This window comes from Leptonychotes weddellii, chromosome 3 (assembly GCF_054177405.1).
Source record: "Leptonychotes weddellii isolate Sample4059 chromosome 3, ASM5417740v2, whole genome shotgun sequence".
In the NCBI taxonomy this organism is placed as follows: Eukaryota; Metazoa; Chordata; class Mammalia; order Carnivora; family Phocidae; genus Leptonychotes; species Leptonychotes weddellii.
In genome coordinates this window covers 19,057,594-19,078,521 of record NC_138371.1, presented here as the reverse complement: position 1 = coordinate 19,078,521, position 20,928 = coordinate 19,057,594, and the positions used below count along the sequence as shown (strand labels likewise).

Sequence of the window (20,928 nt, the reverse complement as noted above, 5' to 3'; positions counted from 1 at the left end):
TTTATCTCTTTTTGTTGTCTGATTGCTGTGGCTAGGACTTCTAGTGCCATTTTGAACAGCAGTGGTGATAGTGGACATCCCTGCCATGTTCCTGATCTTAGGGGAAAAGCTCTCAGTTTTTCCCCATTGAGAAGGATATTCACTATGGGTTTTTCATAGATGGCTTTTATGATATTGAGGTACATACCCTCTATCCCTATACTCTGAAGAGTTTTGATCAAGAAAGGATGCTGTACTTTGTCAAATGCTTTTCCTGCATCTATTGAGAGGATTATATGGTTCTTGTCCTTTCTTTTATTAATGTATTGTATCACACTGATTGATTTGCGGATGTTGAGCCAACCTTGCAGCCCAGGAACAAATACCACTTGGTCGTGGTGAATAATCCTTTTAATGTACTGTTGGATCCTATTGGCTACTATTTTGGTGAGAATTTTTGCATCCATGTTCATCAGGGATATTGGTCTGTAATCCTCCTTTTTGGTGAGGTCTATGTCTGGTTTTGGGATCAAGGTAATGCTGGCCTCATAAAGTGAGTTTTCCTTCCATTTCGATTTTTGAAACAGCTTCAGAAGAAGGTATATTAATTCTTCTTTAAATGTTTGGTAGAATTCCCCTGGGAAGCCCTCTGGCCCTGGACTCTTGTTTGTTGAGAGATTTTTGATTATTGCTTCAATTTCCTTGCTGGTTATGGTTCTATTCAGGTTTTCTATTTCTTCCTGGTTCAGTTGTGGTAGTTTATACATCTCTAGGAATGCATCCATTTCTTCCGGATTGTCTAATTTGCTGGCATGTAGTTGCTCATATGCTCTTATAATTGTTCGTATTTCTTTGGTGTTGGTTGTGATCTCTCCTCTTTCATTCATGATTTTACTTATTTGGGTCATTTCTCTTTTCTTTTTGATAAATCTGGCCAGGAGTTTATCAATCTTATTAACTCTTTCAAAGAACCAGCTCCTAGTTTCGTTGATCTGTTCTACTGTTAACATCCCTTACTATTATTGTATTATTATCAAGAACCAGCTCCTAGTTTCATTGATCTGTTCTAGTGTTAACATCCCTTACTCTTATTGTATTATTATCAATGTGTTTCTTTGATTTTGTTATTAATTGCCTTATATAATTGGCTGCTCCCATGTTAGGGGCATAAATATTTACAACTGTTAGATCTTCTTGTTGGATAGACCCTTTAATTATGATATAGTGTCCTTCCTCATCTTTTATTACAGTCTTTAGTTTAAAATCTAATTTGTCTAATATAAGGTTTGCTACCCCAGCTTTCTTTTGATGTCCATTAGCATGATAAATGGTTTTCCACCCCCTCACTTTCAATCTGGAGGTGTCCTTGGGTCTAAAATGACTCTCTAAAATGACCATTCAGATATCATATGAACAGGTCTTGCTTTTTTATCTGATTGGATACCCTGTGTCTTCTGATTAGGGCATTTAGCCCATTTACATTCAGAGTAACCACGGAAAGATATGAATTTAGTGCTACTCTATTACCTGTAAAGTCACTGTTTCTGTATATTGACTCTGTTCCTTTCTGGTCTATGTTACTTTTGGCTCTCTCTCCGCTTAAAGGATCCCCTTTAATATTTCTTACAGGGCTGGTTTAATGATCACAAAGTCTTTTAGTTTCTGTTTGTCCTGGAAGCCTTTTATCTCTCCTTCTATTTTGAATGACAGCCTTGCTGGATAAAATATTCTTGGAGGCATATTTTTCTCATTTAGCACCCAGAATATATCATGCCAGTCCTTTCTCGCCTGCCAGGTCTCTGTGGATAGGTCTGCTGCTAGTCTCATGTTCCTACCCTTATAGGTTATGGACCTCTTGTCCTGAGCTGCTTTCAGGACTTTTTTTGTCTCTGAGATTTGCAAGATTCACTGTTATATGTTGTTGTTGACCTATTTTTATTGATTTTGAGGGGGCTTCCCTGCACTTCCTGGACTTGAATGCCTGTTTCCTTCCCCAGATTAGGAAGTTCTCAACTATAACTTGCTCCAATATACCTTCTGTCCCCTTCTCTCTTTCCTCTTATCCTGGGATCCCAATTATTCTAATATTGTTTTGCTTTATGGTATTACTTACCTCTCGAATTCTCCCCACAGGGTCCAGTAATTGTTAATCTCTCTTTTCCCCTGCTTCTTTATTCTCTATTATTTTGTCTTCTATATCACTAATTCTCTCTTCTGCCTCATTTATCCTAGCAGTTAGAGCCTACATTTTTTATTAAATAGCCTTTTTTATTTCAACTTAATTAGATTTTAGTTCTCTTATTTCTCCAGAAAGGGATTCTCTAGTGTCTTCTATGCTTTTTTCAAGCCAGCCAGTATAATCGTTATTTTGAACTCTAGTCCCAACATCTTACTTATTAAATCCATACTGATTAGGTTCCTGGCAGTCAGTACTGCCTCTTATTCTCTCTTTTGGGGTGAGTTTTTCCATCTTGTCATTCTTGCAGAAAGTGGTCACTTTTCTATTTGTAGGATCTAGCAATTCTTCTCTTAGATCTCTGGTTGAGTCCACAGGTGCTCAGAATGATTTGATAGCTATCTAGCTGAATTCCTAAGGGACCAGACAAACTAAGGTCTCCTATTTCTCGCCATCTTGGACTCCTCACAAATGTGATCTTTTGATACTGTATAATGGACTGTGTGTCAACATCTAGAAGATTTCCATAACTCGGTGGACCAGTGTTTCCCAAAAGAACAATAACTATGTCACAAAATCATCTGTGGGTGAAAGATGCAGTCAAAGTGCAAGAAAGACCAGTGGATTTTATTTTATTAAGATTTTATTTATTTATTTGAGAGAGAGAGAGAATGAGAGAGACAGAGCATGAGAGGGGAAAGGGTCAGAGGGAGAAGCAGACTCCCCGCAAAGCAGGAAGCCCGAAGTGGGATTCGATCCCAGGACTCCAGGACCATGACCTGAGCCAAAGGCAGTCCCCCAACAAACTGGGTCACCAAGGCGCCCTAGACCAGTGGATTTTAATGTAACAGAGTACAACAGATTCACTGACATGGTTTGAGATAAATCCACATTGCAACCTATCTTTACGAAACAGCCACTTGCCAAATATCAAAGAAGAATATCCCCAATTATCTAAAAAGACTGTTAAAATGCTCCTCCCTTTTCCAACTGTACATGTACATGAACCTGGATTTCTTCATATGCTTTAAACAACATATAGCAATGTATGGAATGCAGACACAGATGTGAGCATCCAGCTGTATTCTGTTAAGCCATCCATTTGAGATTTAGGAAAGTGTAAAGCAAATGCAAAAATGGTTTTCTCTTGCTTTTTAAAGCACAGCAATTTTTCATTAAAAATATTATTTATGTTAACATGTAATGCCTTTTTACTATTATTTTAAATGAACTGATAACTATCTCTTAAACTTCTCAATTTTGATTTCTATACAGTAAATAGAGATAATATACTCTCTCTCTCTTTCAAATAAATAAATAAAATCTTTTAAAAAGGGGGGAGGCGCCTGGGTGGCTCAGTCATTAAGCGTCTGCCTTCGGCTCAGGTCATGAGGGTCAAGGCTGGGATCGAGCCCCGAGTCAGGCTTCCTGCTCAGTGATCCTGCTTCTCCCTCTCTCTCTGCCTGCCACTCCCCTGCTTGTGCTCTCTCTCTCTCTTTCAAATAAATAAATAAATCTTTAAAAAAAAAAAAAGGGAGATAATATAGTTCACATAAATAAAAGGAGTGTTCTGTCCAAAATAAAAATTTAATCATATCATCCCCTTGATTAAAATCTTTTAAAACCCCTCTCAGTTTTCAGAATAGAAATCCAAACACCTTGCTTAAAATGGTCCATCAAATGTCTGATTTAACAGTATCTTCCAAAAACTTAATATGCAAAACTATTTTACTTCAAGAATTCTAGAAAGTTACCCCTGACACAAGAGTGCATGTCTGTGTTCAGGGATTTCACTGCAGAATTACCACAATATTGAAAATATAAATGGAATCTAAATGTGCAACAGTGGAACCTAATTAAATGTATCATGGTATATCCACAGCAAGTTGCAGAATAGCACATAGAGTAGAATCCCAATTTGTAAAAAGGTCAGTAAATACGGGTCTTTTGGGGTATGCCTAGTAAATTTCTGGAAAGACATCAAAATGCCAACGAAAGCTAGTTTAGAAATTAGAAAACATTTTCTTTTAAGAGTTTTATGGTTTTGGGCGCCTGGGTGGCTCAGTTGGTTGGGCGACTGCCTTCGGCTCAGGTCATGATCCTGGAGTCCCGGGATCGAGTCCCGCATCGGGCTCCCTGCTCGGCGGGGAGCCTGCTTCTCCCTCTGACCCTCCCCCCTCTCATGTGCTCTCTCAAATAAATAAATGGAATCTTTAAAAAAAAAAAAAAAGAGTTTTATGGTTTTGCCTTTACATTTAGCACTTTAACATATCTGAAAATTATTTTGTATGTGGCATGAGATAGGAGGCCTAATTTATTTCTAATTAAACAGCTAATTTCCATAAGATTTATGCTAAATGGCCAATCTTTCCTCACAGATTTGAAATGCTACTTTATCCTATTAAACTCCTCATATATACATGGTACTGATATAGGAGTGCATCCTGTTCCACTAAATTTATTCTATTTCAGTGCCAGCACCAGATATCCTAAATAAGTATAGCATTATAATGTATTTTGATATTGGAAAGGTCAAATCCCCCCCCCCAATTATTCTTTTTCAAAACATTTTTTGGCTGGTTTTGCATTAATATTTTTCTAGACAAACTTTAGAACCAGTGTGTTTAATTCCCAAACTATATTAAATGTATGCATTAGTTTAGGGAAACATGGCATTATTTATTTTTATTTTGTATTATTTTTTAAATTAAAATACAGTTGACATACGATATTACATTAGTTTCAAGTGTACAACATAATATCTCACAACTCTATGTTATGCTATGCTCAGTACAAGCGTAGCTACCCTCTGTCATCAAACAAAGGGAAACTTGATTTTAATAAAATCGATTCTCTCCATTGAGGAATATGACATGTTTCTACTTATTCTTTTTTTTCTGTGCTTCAGGAATAAATTTCTTGTCATTCAGAGCTAAGTTTATGCCAGGTATTTCCATTTTTATTAGTATTGTAGAAAAGGTATCCTTTTTTCATTGTATTTTAAGACGGATATTGCTGGCCTTTAGGAAAGCTACTGATTTCTACATACTTAAATCTGGTCACCTTACAGAAATCAAGTATGGAACTTCACATAGCCATCATCACCTGATTTGACTTAGGGTCCTGTGTACCAACAAAGGCCATGTGATAAAATAACATAGCTGAAAAGTGCAGTGAAATAAAACCATGCTGTTCTTAATTCACACTGCATTCAGTTCTGGATAAAGACTGCTCTGAGTGTATAAGGCACAGAGCCAGAAAGTGCAAGGGGAATGGGCTGGTGGCAATGGGATGCTCATCTCTATCAGCCAACCAGATTGTGTAAAAAGGACATCAAATGTTACAATTTTCCAAAGTATAAATGAAAGCAATTGGAACCGATGTTAGAAATATACATTACCTCCTCAGGAACTCCAATTCGCTTCGCTGGGATTCTCCTAAAGCAATTTCCAAATAAGTTTTTTGCCAAAGGACCATAGTTGTCAAAAGCAGTTGGGGAATAAATAACTCCCTAAGTTTGAGAATAAAAAAAGAACAAAATAAAGTACATAAAACTAAATTTTAAAATCATGAAGACATCAAGGCAGTCATTGACCAATGCCAAAAAGTAGTGGCTTAAGTTTAATTAGAAAAGTCAACATTTCGGGTGCCTGGGTGGCTCAGTTGGTTAAGCGACTGCCTTCGGCTCAGTTCATGATCCTGGAGTCCCAGGATCGAGTCCCACATCGGGCTCCCGGCTCAGTGGGGAGCCTGCTTCTCCCTCTGACCCTCTCCCCTCTCATGCTGTTTCTTTCTGTCTCTCTCTCTCTCAAATAAATAAAATCTTTAAAAAAAAAAAAAAGAAAAGTCAACATTTCTTTTTTTTTTAAAGGTTTTATTTATTTATTTGACAGAGACACAGCGAGAGAGGGAACACAAGCAGAGGGAGTGGGAGAGGGAGAAGCAGGCTTCCCGCTGAACAGGGAGCCTGATGCAGGGCTCGATCCCAGGACCCTGGGATCATGACCTGAGCTGAAGGCAGATGCTTAATGACTGAGCTACCCAGGTGCCCCGAAAAGTCAACATTTCTAATATTAATTTTTCTCAATATCCTCAACCACGATTACAAATGGATTCTCTGAATGCTCATTTTGTGACCTCTTCTCTCTTAATAGCCAGCCAAGCCCTACATTTTTCCTGAAAAGATGTGTTTTCCAAAAACATAATTAAATGAATAGATCAGAGGGGCACTTTAGTAGGAAAAGGGGGATACGGGAGTCTATTCTAGCTTCCACCGGCTTCTCTGCTTTATGACAGAAGCCTGGGCTGTGGTTCCATGAGACTTAGAAAATGAAATGTTTTCATTATGGTGAAATCACAGATAAAATATTTGAATCCAATATAAATAAACTAAAATTTTAATTGTTTGGGAATTCTTTTATTTAGCTTTTACTAGCTTTCAAGTATGTTGCCAAGATATTTTCTCTTCACTTCTAATCAATCTTTAACTAGAATTAGACCTTAGTTTTTTTCTCTCTCTCCTAATGAAGCATTAATGATACACCAAGAAATAACAAAATAATCTGGCAAATATTCATTCTCTAAAGCAGTGGTTCTCAATCTTCACTATGCATTTGAATTTCCTGGGTGGCTTTTAAAAAAATAGCAACACCTAGACTCCATAGTTTGGAGTCAAGCTTACATATCAATATTTTTTAAACATTTCATCGATAATTCTAATATATTGTCAAGATTGAGAATCATTGGCTTAATGTAACCTTCTTGACAATCTAGTTGTAAATCAAAGCATACTTCTTTCCAATTTTATCTATTTTTAAAAGCCAATCTTTTTTAGTATGCATGCATATTAACAAATACCTCCATCGACAATACAAATGGAATCAGAAAAGCACAATTTGTCAACAGCTTTCATACGAAACAGTTACCTACAGGGGCAACACAGTTGATCCTTATTCCACTGCTGGCCCATTCCACAGCTAAGGATTTGGTGAGGTTGTAAACCCCTGCTCTGGCAGCTCCACTATGCCTTTAAACGACAAAACATAAAAATTATAATCAGCTTCCACTGAATGTTTCTCTCGTTAACCAAACTGACAGGTATGTCAGTGACCTGTCAGATCCCCACAGACATACTCTTGTTGAGTCTGTCTTTTGGAGTCCTTGTCTGAACAGTGGGAAAGAAGTGGGTCCTTCAATGTTAAAGCCAAAACACAGCTATCTGAGAGTCAAACAAATCTTATGTTACAGGCACACGTAAGATCCTCCAAAACACCATGACCATAAGAGAAATATTTTGAAGATCTTTTATTATGTAGAAAAAGTAAGAAGTTGGTAATTTTGAGGGTTACAAGTGTGGTTATTTTTTAAATCAATTTTAGATGATAAGGGATAAGAAATTCATATATTGGGCTAAAAATAGTATCAATAGAATTTCTAGACACACCAAAGTTGAAGTAAATTTTAATACATTTCCAGATAGCAAGTTCAAAATAGTTAGGTCTGCATCTAGAGGGGGTCTTATGCACAAGGTACAGATACACTGTGGCTTAGAATTTCTAATTATAAGGTCCTTGGCACCAAGTATGTGAGATCTGGGGTCATATCCACTTCTCACTAGAGAAGACCTACAGAGCCCAACCTTCTTGAAGAACACCCATCTCTGTCCTAGTGTTGGCCGCAGCAACCCTGGTGAGACTCCAGGCAGAAGCCAACTATTTTGTCAGAATTACCCAAGTAACCCCATCACCATCAGATGTGGCCACTTCTGTTGCTACTGCATCCAGCGGTCCTGGGTTATCTACAGGACACGTTCCCTTGCCCTGCCTACCGCCACCAATGCTAAGAGGGGCCCCAAAGCAACACTCAGCTGGGAAGGATAATGGAAATTGCCAGGCTTCTCCACAACACGAGGAGCAAGAGGAAGGGGCAGGAACAGACATGCTTATGTAGAAGCGCAATCAAGCCCTGACCCTTTTCTGTGAGGAGGACCTAGAGGTGTTTGTCCCCTTGCACTCAGCGCCCCGATCACCAGGGCCATCACATGAGGTCCTGCCTCTCATCATAGGAAAAGGCTCAGCAGTTATGTTGAGCCCCTGAAGAAGCAAGTGGCAGACGTTCAGAAACTGGTAATCGCCCAAGAGAGAAAGCCACTAGAACTGAGAGACAGAAGTGGAAAACCAGAGACAGAAATTACTGAATTTCAGCATCTGAACCAGTTTGTTGAACATGAGCAAGAGGCACATGAAGGGCAACAGAATATGCCACTCCAAAATATGATGGTAGGAGCTCAGGACGTGCCACCCAAAATATGCTGTTTTGATATATTATTTTGAGCTATAGGCACTTGAAAAATAGCAAATGCAGGGAGAAGCTTTCTCTGAACTCCTTTATCTCCCTAAAGATAGAATGGGTTCCACCAAAAGGAACTCAATTGCCATAAATCCCCTCCCAAGGGTTTCATCTATCAGGGAAGATTGCCTCTGGTCACAATATAAAGACTAGAAGTCGACACCACAACCCAGACACACTCTGTCACAAACTACCATACCTCCCATCTATTCTTCCAAGGGACCCATGCATCTTTCCTAAACATCACTTACTCTCCTCTACGAGGCCTCCATCTCCCCTCCCCTTTCCTTACTAAGATAGTGGTTCAGTCTGAGTTCTAAGCCACTCAAGGAAGCTACTCATTTTCCCCTGGGTATTTCCCATATATACATGATGTATACATATGAATAAAGTTGTTTGTTATGGTCTTGTTAATTTGTCTTTTATTACAGGGATCTCAACTAAGAACTCAGAAGGGTAGAGGGAAAATTCTTTTTCCTCCCCTACATAGTTTTCTCAAGCTTCACAGTTGAAGAGAAGGACATTCAGTAGAAACTTAATGCAAACATAACAGCATGTTCAGACTACATTTCCATACTCAAAGATCTACCAGAGAAGGTGACAGAGAAGGCTGTGATGTCAGAAGTGAAATTGCTAGTGGAGGTCAAGAGCATCTGCAACAGGTGTGAGAGCCTGAGGCCCCCGCTCTCCATCCTTCCCAGTTAAGGAAAGAAGGATGCGGTCTTCCTCCATGGTATTCAGCTCTGCAGAAAGTTATACGAGAACTGAAAGAAGTTCCTCTGGATCCCAAAACAGCACATCCTAACCAGCTTATCTCTGAGGATAAAAAACAACAATAACAACAACTATAATAACCCCCCCCAAAAAAACAAAAAAACTGTGACATTTGTGAAGAAAAAAGCAAAGAGTTCACCCAAATCCACAGAGACTTACAGCTTATCCAGTGCTTTGTTCTGAAGGTCCTAGGAGGTCCAGGTGGATGAGAAGCCTGAATGGACCATCGGGGTTTGTAAAGACTCCCTTTCCAGGAAGTGAAAATGGGGAACAGAATAGATGCTAGACAATCCAGCTTTGGAGTGATGACTAGGTCACATGACGTGCTGTCCCAGTCACTCTTCTTCTAAAGGAAAAGCCCAGAGGAACTGACATTTATTTGAACTGTGAGTTGACTGAGATTATATGTTACCATTTCCATGACAGGTCTCACATTTGTTCTTTCAATGACCAATTTCCTGAAGTACTAAGGCCTTATTTCTGTATCAGACGTGATTTAAAATCTCTTACAATCTGTTCAGGAACAGATGAGTAATATGAGTGATAAACTGTCTTGAAGGCTGTCACATTGCTTCATTTTCTTCCTCTAATTTATAAACAGGAGGCAGAAGGATGCACAACTCTTCGGTGAATATAGCACTAACCAATGTTTTTAATGCTTCTACAACTTAAACACATAAAATCATACAATATACGCTCTTATTCATCAGGCCTCTTTCACTTAGAATAATTATTTTGAGATTCATCCATGTTGTTGCATGAGTTAATAATTCATTAATCTTATTTCCAAGTAGTAGTCTGTTATATAGATATACCACAGTGTGTTTAGTCATTCACCTACTGATGGCATTTGAGTTACAAACTGTCTGTCCATGGGAGACGTGAGTTGCTTTTTTGACTTATCTTTTGCCCTCATAATTATTTTTTTTTTTAAGATTTTATTTATTTATTTGACAGAGACATAGAGAGCGAGCACAGATAGGCAGAGCAGCAGGCAGAGGGAGAGGGAGAAGCAGGCTCTCCACTGAGCAGGGAGCCCAATGCAGGGCTCGATCCCAAGACCCTGGGATCATGACCTGAGCCCAAGGCAGACGCTTAACCGAATGAGCCACCCAGATGCCCCTGCCCTCATAATTATTGACAATGACCCAAAAGATCAGCAGCTCAGACCAAACTCCCCTGCATAGATGTAATGGAAAACAGACTAGCCTCAGAAAATATTAAGAGAAAACGTGCCAAGACAGCAATACGACTCAAACATACACATAAGCTATCCAGATAGCCTTTCAACAAATCAAAAGATGCTCCACTGAGAATACCATTTCTTGACCATCTGAGTTGTCCAGAAGTTGACAACACATATTTTGGGTCAGGCTCTGGGGAACAGGTACTCTCATACTTTGCTGGTTGGAAAATACCTAAAAGTATGCATTTACCCTTCACCTTCACCCAGCAATCCAACTTCCAGGATCTACCCTGCAGATATAACTCCACAAATATGAAACAAATATGTACAGTGTTATTCACTGCAGAATTATTTGTAATGCAAAATGTAGAAACAATACAAATTTCTATTAAGTTTGAGCTATTACATGTGTTTGAAAAAAGGAATTTGAAATCTGTAAGTCCATAATAGTGGTATACCAAAAAATTTAATAATAATAATGATAATAATAAATATATAGAGAAAGAAGGAATGGCTGTTGCAGAGAAGTCTTTTTATGGAAGAATATCAGCTAATAAATACAGAAGCAATTATGAAACCAGAAAAATCAACATCTTCTCACCCTAATGTAGTAAGTGATTCAGGTAAGAATCAACAATGTTTGCAAAAATCACAATGACAAATAAGATATTCATGCAGTGCCAAAATATCACCCTGCAGATTACAGATTACATATTACTAATAAAGGAATTCAGGTCACTGTCTTACTTGGTTAACAGGTTATCTCTGGGATGAGAAGGTATACAGCACTTGACTTTGTACCTTATGCAGTTTTATATATATGTAAAAACTAGCATGCTTTGTTTTTATAATGCTCAGATAGGTCTATTTCATAAGAAGAAATATTCTATGTTGGAAAATTTAAAAAAAATTTTAATTAACAAAAAAGGAAGGAATCAGAACTTATAAAAGATATGAAAGAAATCAGCAAAATGAATTTTTTGTAAATCAGACTTTTTAACAGCTAAACGTGCGGTTTTCAAGTAGCTTCCTGGCACACTGTTTTTCTCTTTGTTCTATGTGGATGCCCATTTAGATTATTATGAAAGAATCTACTGAACCAGTAGGCTAAATTAGTTCACTGATTGACTTTTTTTTTTAATCTATTTCCAACATAAAAATTTACCAAAATCAGAATAAGAGTCAAATATGTCAAACTCCGTTATGGAGTAACAATTTAGCAGTTCTGTCTAAAATTGAAGAGGTATATTCACAGTATTCAAATCTAAATTAATCTAAATTCGTTGCATTTCCACACGTTAATAAAAAAGCTCTCTCCAGACAATGATGACCAGTTTAGTGACATCTGGATTAGGGTTACTGGATAAAATATAGGACATTCAGTTAAATTTGAATTTCAGATAAACAATAAAAAAACTTTAGCATAAATATGCCCCATGCGATATTTGGGACAGACTTATAATAAAAAATTAATAGGGCCTCCTGTTTTATTTTCTTGGTAAATCTGGAAAGCCTAATATGCCTGGTAATGTTTTAGAAGTACATTTTTAAAGTTCAAATAAAGGGCAATGCTAAATATTGAGATCGAAACTCATTACAGGATTAAGGATTGTGACTTATGAGATTTTCTCCACCCTACTCCCCCTATTCAGAGGACAAACCCAAAGACATAGGAAAAAAATACATATACATTAAGTATGCTTACACAAATCCTGGAAATCCATTTCTAGTAAGGATAATAATATTGACAATAGATCCTCCATGCTCTTTCATCCAGGAGTTGTAAACTGTAGGAAACAGACCAATAACAATCATATGAAATAGTGTCCTCTCTTCTCATCCACTGTCCCAGCATCTTGCTTGCTATTTTAAAATTTTTAATTTACATTTCCTTTTTATAAAAAGCCTGATTGAATATAATTGACATATCATGAAACTCATCCACTTTATGTGTACAATTTAATGATTTTTAATAAATATACAGTCATGCAACCACTATCACAATCCAGTTTTAGAATACTCCATCACCCCCAAAATGTTCCTTTGTGCCCATCTGCAGCCCAAGCCATCCCCATGCAAACCCTCATCTACTTTCCGTTTATATAAATTTGCCTTTTCTGAACATTTCATATAAATGAAATCACACAATATGTGGTCTTTTGTGTCTGGCTTCTTTTACTTAGAATAATGTTTGTGAGGTTCATCCATGTGGTAACATGTATCAATAGTTAACTTTTTATTGCCGAATAGTATTCCAGTGAATAGATATGCCATATTTCATTTATCTATTAACCAGCAGATGAACGTTTGGATTGTTTCCACTGGTGGTTGATTATGAATACAAACTGTTGTGTGGACATATTTTTTTTTTTTAGATATTTATTTATTTGAGAGAGAGAGAGTGAGAGAGAGAGAGAGAGAACAAGCTCACGAGCAGGGGAGAGGGTCAGAAGAGAGTGAGAAGCAGACTCCCAGGGAGCCCGACACAGGGCTCAATCCCAGGACCCTGGGATCATGACCTGAGCTGAAGTCAGACACTTAACTGACCCAGGCGCCCCTGGACATATGTTTTTATTTCTCTTGGGTAGATGCTTAGGGATAGAACTGCTGGGTAATATGGCAATTGTATGTTTAACTTTTTAAGAAACTGCCAAACTATTTTCCGGTGTCTCCACTATTTTACATCTACCAGAAAAGCATGAGGGTTCCAGTTTCTCCATACTATTATTGCCCGACTTTTTTATTATAGCCATTCTAGTGGGTATGAAGTGATATTTCACTGAGGTTTTGATATGCATGTCCCGAATGACTAATGTCTAATGGTGCTGAGAATCTTCTGATGTACTTATTAGCCACTCATATGTCTTCTTTGGTAAAATATCTATTCAAATCTTTTGCCCATTTTTTAATTGGTTTGTTTTCTTAATATTGAATTATAAGAGTTCTTTTTATATTCTGGATACAAGTCCTTTATCAGATATGTGATTTCTCCCAGTCTATGGCTTATCTTTTCATTTTCTTAATGTTGTCTTTTGAAGTGTTGTCTTTGAAGTATTTCATTTTGATGAAGTCACATTTACCATTTTCTTTACTTTGTGCCTGGTATGATGGATGGTGTATCTCAGGACTCTTTGCTGAAGCCAAGGTCATAAAGATTTTGTCCTTTATTTGCTTCTAAAAGTTATACAATTTTACTTTTTGCATGTGGATATCCAATTGTACCTGCACCATCTGCTGAAAACACTATCATTTCCCCATAGAACTGCCTTGGCCCCTTTGGCAAAAATCATAAATGTAAGGGTTTGACCCAACTGTAAGGGTTTATTTCTGGACTCTCAAATTTGTCCAAAAGATCTATACAACTATCCTTCTGCCAGTACCACGATGTCTTGAAACCAAGAAGTATAAGTCCTCCAACTTTCCTGTTTTGCCAAACTGTTTTGGCTATGCTGAGTCCTTTGCACTTCCACATGTATTTTAGGATCTGCTGGTCAATTTTTGCAAAAATAACAGGGACTGCATTGAACCTACATATCAATTTGGGAAGAACTACCATCTTAACCATATCGAGTCTTCCAATTCATAAACACTGAATGTTTTTCCATTTAGTTTTTGATCTTCTTTCATTTCTGTCAGCAATATTTTGTAGTTTTTAGATACAAGTCTTATCCTTCTTTTGTTAACTTAATTCTTTAAATATTTTCTTTTCAATTCTTTTTTTTCTACGGGGAGAGAGCAGGAGTGGGGGTGGGGGGTGGGGTGGGCAGAGGGGCAGAGGGAGAGGGAGAGAGACTCTTGAGCAGGTTCCACACCCTGCGCAGAACCCTACACAGGACTCGATCTCATGAGAGCTCATTACCTGAGCCGAAATAAAGAGTCAGATGCTCAACTGACTAAGCCACCCCAGCTGTCCCTCATTCTTTAGGTATTTTATCCTTTTCGAAGCCCAATTGATATTGCCATCAACTCTATTCATACAAATCAAGACAATGTCAGATATGTACCCTCAAGACTCATTTCAATAGAAATCTAATTTTTAGAATGTAAAGGCCAGAGAACAATGCAAGACCTATTCCTATTAAAACCTTAGACAAAAATAAGAACGTGTTCCCAGTATTACTTAATGCTTTCCAGTGAATTTCTTACCAGTGCTTTCCAGTGAATTTCTTACCAATTCATAATATATAACAGAAAAAGGAGGTAAAGCCACTAGAAAAGAAGACATAAAATATAGTATTTTGGGGCTCTAAGACAATTCTTTCATATTATTTTCACATTTCACATGAAACTGGGATATGTTTTGCAGTTGGTGGCTTCTTAAGATACAAATAACACTGTTTGTACTTTCTTAGTAGTATATAAAATGATGGTGCATTTCACCAAAGATACATTGACTGTATCTTTGACTCAATGAAATACATTATTTATTTTTAGACAACATGATTGTATAGCTAAAACACCTGAAAGACTAATTTCAAAAACTGTTAGATAAAGATACAAATTACTAGATAAAGCTACAAGATCAATTTGAAAAAATAATTCTTCCATAAACCAACAATAATCCAGCTGAAAATAATTGGGGACAGAGCCCATTTAAAAAAGCAGGAGTCAGGGTGCCTGGGTAGCTCAGTCAGTTAAGCATCTGCCTACAGCTCAGGTCATGATCCCAGGGTCCTGGGATCAAGCCCCACATCAGGTTCCCTGCTCAGCGGGGAGTCTGCTTCTCCCTCTCCTTCTGCCCCTCCCCCTGCTCATGCTCTTTCTGTCTTTCTCAAATAAACAAACAAAATCTTAAAAAAAAAAAAAATAGAAGGAGTCATCCAAAATATCTAGGTATAACCTTAGTAAAAAAAATATGAGAGGGGCTCCTGGGTGGCTCAGTCAGTTAAGCATCTGACTCTTGATTTTGGCTCAGGTCTTTATCTCAGGGTCATGAGTTCAAGCCCTGTGTTGGGCTCCATGACCAGCATGGAGCCTACTTAAAAAAAAAAAAAAAAAAAAGATTTACATGACGAAAACCACAGACCTTTGCCAAAAAATATAAAATAAGAATCCATTAATAGAAAGATGTGCCATGGTACAGAGATAATATTTCAACATATTGTCAAATTATTGATAGGTTGAACACAATTCCAATCAAATTCCCCACCAGCATTTTTGAGGGAAAAACCTAAATATAAAATTCATCTGAAAGAATAAAAGGTCATGGGGCACCTGGGTGACTCAGTTGGTTAAGCAACTGCCTTCGGCTCAGGTCATGATCCTGGAGTCCCTGGATCGAGTCCCGTATCGGGCTCCCTGCTCGGCAGGGAGTCTGCTTCTCCCTCTGACCCTCCCCCCTCTCATGTGCTCTCTCTCTTTCTCTCTCTCTCAAATAAATAAATAAAATCTTTAAAAAAAAAAAAAAAGAATAAAAGGTCATGAATAGCCCAGAAAAGTTTGGAAATGAAAATAAATAACTATGTGCCATATCAAATATCTAAAAAAGAAAAACCTATAAAAAAAGAAAAAGAAGTAAGTTTATTTAAATTACCCTACACAGACTTTCTGCTTCTGGTTAAATAGTACTCTATGTTAGAACTCTGAAATCAGGGGTGCCTGGGTGGCTCAGTCGTTAAGCATCTGCCTTCAGCTCAGGTCATAATCCCAGGGTCCTGGGATCAAACCCCACATCGGGCTCCCTGCTCATCGGGAAGCCTCCTTCTCCCTCTCCCACTCCCCTTGCTTGCATTCTCTCTCTTGCTGTGTCTCTCTCTGTCAAATAAATAAATAAAATCTTAAAAAAAAAAAAAAAAAAAGAACTCTGAAGTCATCTTTGTGTTTTTCCCCTGACACTTCCAGGGCTATCATGGGAATATTTCTTCAAGATATGTGAGGTCGTCTCAGATGCCAATCACAAGTCCAGCTTGTTACCTGTGCTTCTGACCAATGGGCTATAAATCAGAGGTTCCCATGAACCTTTCCTTGGATTTGCTTAATTTGCTATTGTGGCTCATAGAACTCAAGAAACTAGATTCCTCACTAGATTACAGTTTGTTATAAAAGATGTTAGGGGAGGGGCACCTGGGTGGCTCAGTCGGCTGGGCGTCTGCCTTCAGCTCAGGTCATGATCCTACAGTCCTGGGATCGAGCCCCACATTGGGCTCCCTGCTCGGCAGGAAGCCTGCTTCTCCCTCTCCCACTCCCCCTGCTTGTGTTCCCTCTCTCACTGTGTCTCTCTCTGTCAAATAAATAAAATCTTAAAAAAAAAAAAGATGTTAGGGGATATGAATCAATACACTGGGCAATGTCCTGAACAAAGAAGCTTCTGCCTCTGTGGAGCTTGAGACTTGGCAGGGTGTCATGTGAAAGTGTTCTGATTTACCAACCCTGTCCTTTTATGTTTTTTTAAAGATTTTATTTATTTATTTGAAACAGAGAGAATGAGAGGGAGGAGGGTCAGAGGGAGAAGCAGACTCCCTGCCGAGCAGGGAGCCCGATGCGGGACTCGATCCCGGGACTCCAGGATCATGACCTGAGCCGAAGGCAGTCGCTTAACCGACTGAGCCACCCAGGCGCCCCTCCTTTTATGTTTTTATGGAGGCCTCAGTATGTAGTCCTGACTGATTAAATCACTGGCACCGGTGACTGAGTCAACTTTTAGCCCACTCTCCCTTGCCCAGAAATCAGTAGGTAAGACTGAGGTCCAACTCTCACCAAGGTTGGTTCCCTACCAACTAGCCCATACCCATCTTTACAGGATTTCCAAAAGTCACCTCATTAACATAAACTCAGTTGTGGTTGAACAGGACTTGTTATGAATAACAGACACCCATTTCACCTGTGTGGCCCTGAAGCCTTTTCAGGAATTAAGACAAGAGACCAAATATTATAACAAAAGATTCTCCCATTGCTCTTATTGCTCAAGAAATTCCAAGAGCCTTGGGAACTATGAACCAGGAACCAGAGACAGACCAAAATATATACTCATTACAAATCACAACATCACAGTCCTTAATGATTATGGAACTACCACGTTATCTCTATCTACCTGGACTTTTTATGTCAGGGAGAAACAAACTATGTTATTTAAGTTCCTGTTTTGTTTTTTTTTTTAAGATTTTATTTATTTATTTATTTGAGAGAGAGAGAATGAGAGAGAGCACATGAGAGGGGGGAGGGTCAGAGGGAGAAGCAGACTCCCTGCCGAGCAGGGAGCCCGATACGGGACTCGATCCAGGGACTCCAGGATCATGACCTGAGCCAAAGGCAGTCACTTAACCAACTGAGCCACCCAGGCGCCCTTAAGTTCCTGTTTTTGCAATCGTCTCTACACTGAAACAGCCAGCCACAACGAATATAAAGCTTTATACTACTAGTTAAATAAAGTTGAAAGCTGGGAATGTCTGCAAGATTTTGACTTAGAGATATTAAGAATATAAAGCCTAATCCATATTAGGGTGAAGACCCTTTGGGTTGGAATTACACTCATTCTGTGGTTTTCATCATAAAAATGTCTTTGATAGTTTTTAACAAAACCTTGAGTTACTCAACCTCAGGAGTTGAATATGACCACCTATGAAATATAACTTTCAATCCAATGATATGCATGCATGCTAATTAGTTGTTAGTCAGAAAGAATGTGGACTCTGTCTGGCATTCTCCCTGAAGATTTGACAAGTTAATGAAAAGGCCCTTACAACAGATTTAACAGATTCATTTCTTTAAAACTAAGTGTGAGAGTTTTTTTTTTAATTTCAGGAACAACTTTGTAGCTGTATCTTTGTACAGATTCATAATAATTTTCTCATGATAAATTCCTAGAAATAAAATTATAAGATCAAACCATACCCATATTTCACAAATATTGTCAAATTAGTATCCAGAAATGCAACAATTTACATTTCTGTGTTGTATGCAAGTAAATCAGGGTAGTAAATGCTGCTAACATGGAGTTTCTGAGCCCCTAACAATTCTCTTTGAAGATTCTCTATGATCTAGGGGCGCCTAGGTGGCTCAGTCGGTTAAGCCTCTGCTTCCGCCTCAGGTCATGATCTCAGGGTCCTGAGATGGAGTCTGGCATCAGGCTCCCTACTCAGCGGGGAGCCTGCTTCTCCCTTTCCCACTCCCCCTGCTTATGTGGTCTTTCTCTCTGTCAAATAAATAAAATCTTTAAAGAAAAAAAAGATTCTCTATGATCTTTAAATAAAGAATCTTGACTTTTTGGGTTATTGATCATACTCGCCTGCTTTGCACATGTAGAAGGTGCCTGTCAGGTTGGTCTCAATCACAGCATGCCATCCCTTTGCACTAATGTGTTCTGCAGGAGACATGAACTGGCCTCCTCCGTTGTTTACCAAAAAATTGATCTTACCATAAATATCTAAGGTGGATTTGACCAAATTGTTCACCTAAAGAAAAATGTTAAAAGTAAACTGGTTAATAACCTAACTTGCTACTTGGACTGACAGCTTACTGTAGGAGAAGAAAGAATTTGCAGTCTGTCACAGTAAATGGTGTCAGTAACAGTAACTGAAATCAGGTTAAAATTAACACTAAGAAATGACTTAAAAGGGGCACCTGTCTGGTTCAGTTGGTACAGCATGTGACTCTTGATCTTGGGGGTGTGAGTTCGAGCCCCATATTGAGTGTACAGATGACTGACTACTTAAAAATAAAATATTTTAAAAAAAAAGAGAGAAAAGAAATGACTTGAAGGGGGAAAGGCACAAAAAGTAATCTCGCTGAGACCACATCCTTGCTTAGCTTCCTTGTTCCTTTCCGTCCCCTCCCCCAGGAGGTAATACACTCAATAAATCATTAGCAAAAGAATTTCTTTTACAGGATCTGCTTCTAGTTAACCTCATCCAAGACAGCCACCATAGGAACATCTGAAGCACAGGTTTAGGTACCACTCAAATAAAATGAATGAATAAATGATACAGACATTTTTGCATTACCTCCTCTTCTTTGCGGATGTTGCATTTTATGGGAGTGACCTGAGCCTGGTTGGTGGGGGGCAGGCTGGCCTTCAGTTCATCTGCAACAGATTTTAATCTATCAAAGTTACGAGATGCAATCACCACATTACACCCTGAAAAGAAAACAGTCCAAGAATAAGTAAATATGCTTTCACTGGTTGTCCAAATTAAAAAAAAAAAAAAAAGGTCAGGAAGTGTTTCATGTGTACCCATAAAAAAGATGAATCAGGACTTCTGCCTCTGGTTAAGATGGACCATCAATAACTGAGTTTACCCTCCAGACAAAAACAACTAAAAAACTGGTCAAAGTATAATGCAGGATGGTTTTCAGGCACTGGACATGGCATAGCATGGCACAGCGATCTCAGAGAATGGAGACAAACAACATGAGCCCTGTGATCATTCCAGCACAGGGAGGAGGAGGAGGAACCCTTTCCGACCCCCAGGAAGAGATGAAGTTGGGAGTCCAGGGAGGCCAAGATAGCACTGGAAATAGTATTCCAACCAGGCAAAACCTTGTTTGAAGGGGCACTGGGTAAAATACTCTGAAGGGTATGGCCTCAGTAGTGAAGCAAAATTAGCCCTGGATGAAAGGCCATTCAGGTCAACATTTAACATATAAAGTATCAAACTGCTTCCAAGTTACTTAAGAACAGAAGTAACAACCTCTGTGATGCAATTAACACAGAACAAAACTCAAGAATATTTAAATGAATATAAAAATAACCAGCGTTCTACAAGGTAAAATTCAAATGTCTAGCAGTCATGTAAAGGAGCAGGTAAATACAACCCATAATGAGCAGAAAAGTCAGAACCAGAAATGGCAATGATGATATAATTAAATAAACGAGTGATAAAGAGAAAAATATTAAGTCTTCCCGCGTTTTTCTCATTAGGTAATACACATAGGATGGATTCATTTTAAACACAACTATAAAGAATTCCATAGCATGTTTCCACAGGTCTCCTTGTTCCCTACCTCGAGCACGTTATTTTTGATTCTAGTCTTCCCTTTAGTTTACAAACAGTGGTTTCATCTTTCAACGCGTCTCCAGCATTTCTCAGAAAGAACTCTTCCTTTTCCCCCGCGGTTTCAATGTCGCCCATATGTACAGAATCTTGGCTTGGCAAGTCCACGTCTCCCAGCCCTGCCTAATATCTCCCGGGTCCCGACCCCACGTCACACCAGCGTGTGTCTCTGCGGACCCCTGGATCTAGGTAGCCTGACCCAGGGGGGGCTGCTCACGTACCCAGCTGCAGGAGCTCTGTCGCGATGGCTTTTCCGATACCCGTGGCCCCGCCAGTGACGATGGCCAGTTTGTCCTGCAGCAAGCCGGGCGCCAGAAAGCTCTTCCACTCGCCGTGAGTATTCATGTCGGACGAGGGCCTGAGTCCCGGAAGCGCAGTGGTCACTGAGTCTCAGCGGCCTGCGGGGTGCGCGGGGGGCCAAGGACCTGCCCACGTGACCGCCGGGGCCCCGCCCCGTCCCGTCGCCCCGCCCCGCC

At 39.0% G+C, this 20,928-nt stretch overlaps 1 protein-coding gene across 1 annotated transcript; it reads right to left on the bottom strand.

Annotated features, from left to right (window-relative positions):
• Nucleotides 1-4,373: 4,373 nt before the first annotated feature.
• Nucleotides 4,374-20,900, bottom strand: PECR (peroxisomal trans-2-enoyl-CoA reductase). Its single transcript, XM_081813651.1, has 6 exons — nucleotides 20,674-20,900; nucleotides 19,403-19,536; nucleotides 18,688-18,853; nucleotides 12,169-12,250; nucleotides 7,085-7,181; nucleotides 4,374-5,666 (listed from the first exon to the last, which is right to left on the bottom strand). The coding sequence occupies exons 1-6, from the start codon at nucleotides 20,795-20,797 to the stop codon at nucleotides 5,496-5,498; spliced, it is 774 nt and encodes a 257-aa protein (XP_081669777.1). The 5' UTR covers nucleotides 20,798-20,900; the 3' UTR covers nucleotides 4,374-5,495.
• Nucleotides 20,901-20,928: the final 28 nt, after the last annotated feature.